General features: G+C 61.7%; 1 protein-coding gene across 1 annotated transcript in view; it reads left to right on the forward strand.

The window, feature by feature from the left end:
- The first annotated feature begins 108 nt into the window (after positions 1 to 108).
- The window catches only part of NELFA (negative elongation factor complex member A), a 7,994-nt gene continuing 4,013 nt past the window's right edge, over positions 109 to 4,089 (forward strand). Inside the window, exons 1-3 of the mRNA XM_014533489.1 lie at positions 109 to 763; positions 2,343 to 2,514; positions 3,178 to 3,308. Of these exons, the coding sequence (XP_014388975.1) occupies positions 2,343 to 2,514; positions 3,178 to 3,308 (303 nt within the window). The 5' untranslated portion in view covers positions 109 to 763. The remainder of the gene's footprint in view (positions 764 to 2,342; positions 2,515 to 3,177; positions 3,309 to 4,089) is intronic.

The raw sequence follows: 4,089 nt of genomic DNA on the forward strand, positions 1-4,089 counted from the left end.
CCCCGGAGGAGACGGAGGGAGGGCAGGGCCGCCGACTCCCGAGGAGGGAGCGCTGGGCAGCGGTTAAGAGTGACGATGAAGAAGCGGGCAGAGAGCGGACATGTGTTTACCGGAGGGGGCGGGGCCTGGAGAGACCCCTGAGCTGGAGCCGAGCCTCGGCGGGAACAGAAACCCCCAGACTCACAGCTGGCATCTCCGCGGGCACACGAGGCACAGCCCGGCACTCGCCTTGGTCTGTTGGTCAAACCATCAGACACTGATTCCCCTTCTTCTCTCTGGGCCCTGATAACACACACGGGCCCATGGGAAGACGCGGGCCCCACCAGCAGCCGGAATGGAGGCCTCAGACCACTGGGCCGCCGCCTCCACGGACCAGAACACATTGCTGTAGAGTCTTCATTCTCCCCTAAAACATGCCCCGCTGCTCCTCTGCAGCCGGAGGGACTGAACTAAGGAACCAAAGACGAGTTTCCTCTGAGGCGGGATCCACCGGGAGCCGCTGGTGGCGAGGCCCCTCCCAGGCAGCTGCCTGCCCCCCACGCTCGGGGAGCTCTGAGCCGGTCCGTTTCCGGCGGTGCCGGTCCGGCGGCTGGTCCACAGGGTTTCTCTCCGCTGCCTTCCCGGCCTCCCAAGCAGTCCCCTCCGGCCGGGACTCGGAGCGAAGGAGCCGCACCCCCACCCGCTTCTCATGCCGCTGTGTGAGGTCGATTTCTAGATGCCCCATGTTTTTTCATGTCATAGGCATGTTACAGGCGTGTCTTAGGTGAGTTTGTGATGGCGTCTGTGCTGACGTCTTACTAGTTGCCATGATCTCCCTGCAGAACCTTCTCTTCCTGTCCTTTCTGTGCCGGTCTCTTCCCAGTTACTCCCCCCCCAGCCAGTCACCAGGACCCCCCAGTATATTGTCTCCTCCTGGTCACAGGGAGGCTTTCTCTCTGCACTAGCGAGCCAGTGCTTCCTGTTGCTGTTTGTAGGTACCTTTTATCTGCTGATGAAAATTCTATCCCTAGAATTTAAAAATTTTATTTTCATCATGAGTGAGTTTTAACAACTCTGTTGAGATATGTAACGCACGTGCCATACCGCGCACCCTTTACTAGGTCCACTTGAGTTGGTGGTTAGTGTGTGTCATCCTAATCAATGTTAGAACATTGCCGTCAGCCCCAGATAAACCCGTGCCAATCAGCCGGCTCCCCACCTCCCAGCCCTCGGCGCCCGCTCTTCTGTTCTCTGGGTCTGGATTCCCCGGGTCTGGGCGTTTCCTACGTGGAATCGTGGTCTGTGGCCTTGGGTGACTGGCTTCGGTAGCGGCGCGGTATATCCGGTGGGTGGTGCTTCATCCTCTTCATGACGAGGGGTGTCCCACTCATTGACCCACCGCTGTCGTCACCAGCCACTCGTCAGCTGGGGAGCACGGGGTGTTTCCACCCACGTGCTGACGCTTTGGTGGGGAGGGGCTCCGGGTGGGCAGAGTGGCGCTGGGGGAGAACCCGGCCTCCGGGCATGGAGGGGACGGGGCCCAGCCCCGTGTTACCCCGGGGCTCTGGCGTGCTGGCCCCCAGGATCTCCTGTGCTGTCCCAGGGGAGTGCAGGGCCGGGCTGCTCCTGAGGCTCCTGCTAGCGTGGGCGCCTTCTGTCCTGAATCCCAGCGCCTGCTGACTCCAGGCCCACAGTGACCTCTGTGCCCTGGGGAGGCCTCCCCAGATGCGGGGCGTGTGGGTCACAGCCAGTGAGCACGCCACACGCCTTCCCTGCCCTCCCAGGAGTGACCCGGGCCTGGGGAGTGTGCCAGGGCCGCCTGCCCGCCGCCGCTCCCGTCCTCACCACCTGGGCCCAGCTCGCCACACCCAGCAGCCTCATCAGCAGGCTCCCGAAACGGTGTGGCTCCTGGTGTGATTCTCAGCAACACGCACTCACAGGCCGCAGACAGACGTGCGAGCTCCTTGGAGATGCCGTCAGCTTCCAGGGGTGGCCGCGCACGAGGAGCCTGGTGCTGCTGTGGGAGGCTGGGGCGCTGGGGCTGCCCCGCAGGAGAGCGGCCACCAGGCGGTGGGAGCACTAGATCTGAGTGGGCACTGCAGCCTGGTGGAGGCTGGGGGGCAGGAGGAAGGGGGCCGTGGTTCCTGCGAGGGTGGGCCTGGCAGGGGGCGGGTGCTGGAGAGGCTGGACGCTGCCCTAGGGCCCCCAGAAGCTACCGGGAGTTTGAAGGGGCCCCTCTGTGTTTAGAAACAAAGGATGGTGGCCGCACCTGGTGCTCTGCTCCTCCTGCACGCACTGCTCAGGGCAGTGGGGCGGGCTCCCCGGAGGGCGGGGGCCACTGAGGACGCCCTCTCCTCCCGCAGATGAAAGGCGCCCTGGCGGAGATCATCCAGCTGGCCACCCTGGACTCGGACCCCTGGGTGCTCATGGTCGCCGACATTCTCAAGTCCTTTCCCGACACGGGCTCGCTTAACCTTGATCTTGAAGAGCAGAACCCCAACGTTCAGGATATTCTGGGAGAACTTCGAGAGAAGGGTATGTTGCCCGTTTGGTTTGTGCTGGGAGGAGGGCAGCAGGCTTCCCGGGAGGAAACGTCTTTTTGAAAACGCATCTGGTCTCTGAGGGCTTCCTGGGCCGCGTCCTGCGCAGGAGAGCGCTGTGTGCACCCACCGCCCTCACGCTGCCTCGGGTCCTCACGACCATGAGACGAGCCTATACCCGTAGCCTCCCCGCCTGCACTTGCTTGTTCGCAAACTTACTTCTCTTCCTGTTCACACGCCCCCCACCCCCACCCCCGCAGCCCATGAGGCGCGTGCACTGCCTGTTCAGGGGGTGTCGCCAGTGCCTAGAACAGTGCCTGGCACAGAGCAGATAGATGCGCAGAAGTGGTGTTGGAAGCATCAGCAGTTCAGTTGTTCAGAACAGGAGCCGGGAACTGTTAGAAATGACAGTGTCTGAAAGGGCACGGAAAGGAGAGCCGCTCCGTCCCTCCGCGTTTGGAGAATTAGAGCTGGCGGCCCCTTAACGAGGGAGCCGTGTGCGCTGTGGGCCACGGCCTGACCGCGGTGGCTCCCAGCCCCTGTGCACTAACTCGGGGCAGACAGGCTGAAGCCCCGCGCTGGCCCGGCGGGCACCTGCTCCAGGGTCTAGGAGGCGGGTAGGGAGCCCCTCCTCACTGTGCTGCTTCTGGACGGACAGTGACCGAGTGCGAGGCGTCCGCCATGCTGCCTCTCGAGTGCCGGTACTTGAATAAAAGCGCCCTGACGACCCTCGCCGGCCCCCTCACCCCCCCGGTGAAGCACTTCCAGCTCAAGAGGAAACCGAAGAGCGCCACGCTGCGGGCTGAGCTCCTGCAGAAATGTGAGTGCCCCCCGACCGTCTGGTCTGTCTGTGGCTTTATTCTTAGCTTCCTTTTCGATTTCACGCTCTAAACGGTCTTTTCAGAGTCCTGCATAAAGTTGTTGGGGTTTTTAGAAATATTGCTACACTGAACTATGTTCTAAAATCTATTTTAGAAACTTTAGAATTTTCAGGTTTAAGTATCTGTACTTTTAGTTGCAAAAATGAAACTTGTCCCCAGTCCCACGGGCGACGAGACAGGCGGCCTCGCACAGGCTGTTCCTGCTGCTGTGACGCGGCCTCATTCTCGGGTGCAGATGATCTGGGTTTGGCTGGAAAGGTGTTCGGGGTCTTAGTTGACGTTCCCCAGCTAGCGGCTGAGGGAGTGTGTGTGGCAGGTCCCGGCCGGGAAGCAGGGAGCTCCATTCCTTCAGCCAAATAGCAGAACACGGACTTGAGTCGTGTGGCTTTGAGTGGCTGTGGGATGGACATTCACACGCTAAGCGCCACGTCACTCACCGGTGCAGCCAGCATATCAGTGAGATCGGGTATCGCGGGCTAAACGGGAAGGAAGACAAGGCTTGGTGCTCACTGTGTCAATAACATACGTACATGCCCTGTCCCAGAGAAGCCAAGTAAACCCAGCACCTGCCGTGACCTGTGGTTCAGATGGACAGTGCCCCAGGCGAGCACAGCCCCGCGCCACGCTGTCCGCGTGTGGACCCCCGTGCGGGGGTGCGCTGCTCAGAGTTGCAGGCTGCGTGTCTGCGG

Source organism: Myotis brandtii, unplaced genomic scaffold (assembly GCF_000412655.1).
Source record: "Myotis brandtii unplaced genomic scaffold, ASM41265v1 scaffold986, whole genome shotgun sequence".
In the NCBI taxonomy this organism is placed as follows: Eukaryota; Metazoa; Chordata; class Mammalia; order Chiroptera; family Vespertilionidae; genus Myotis; species Myotis brandtii.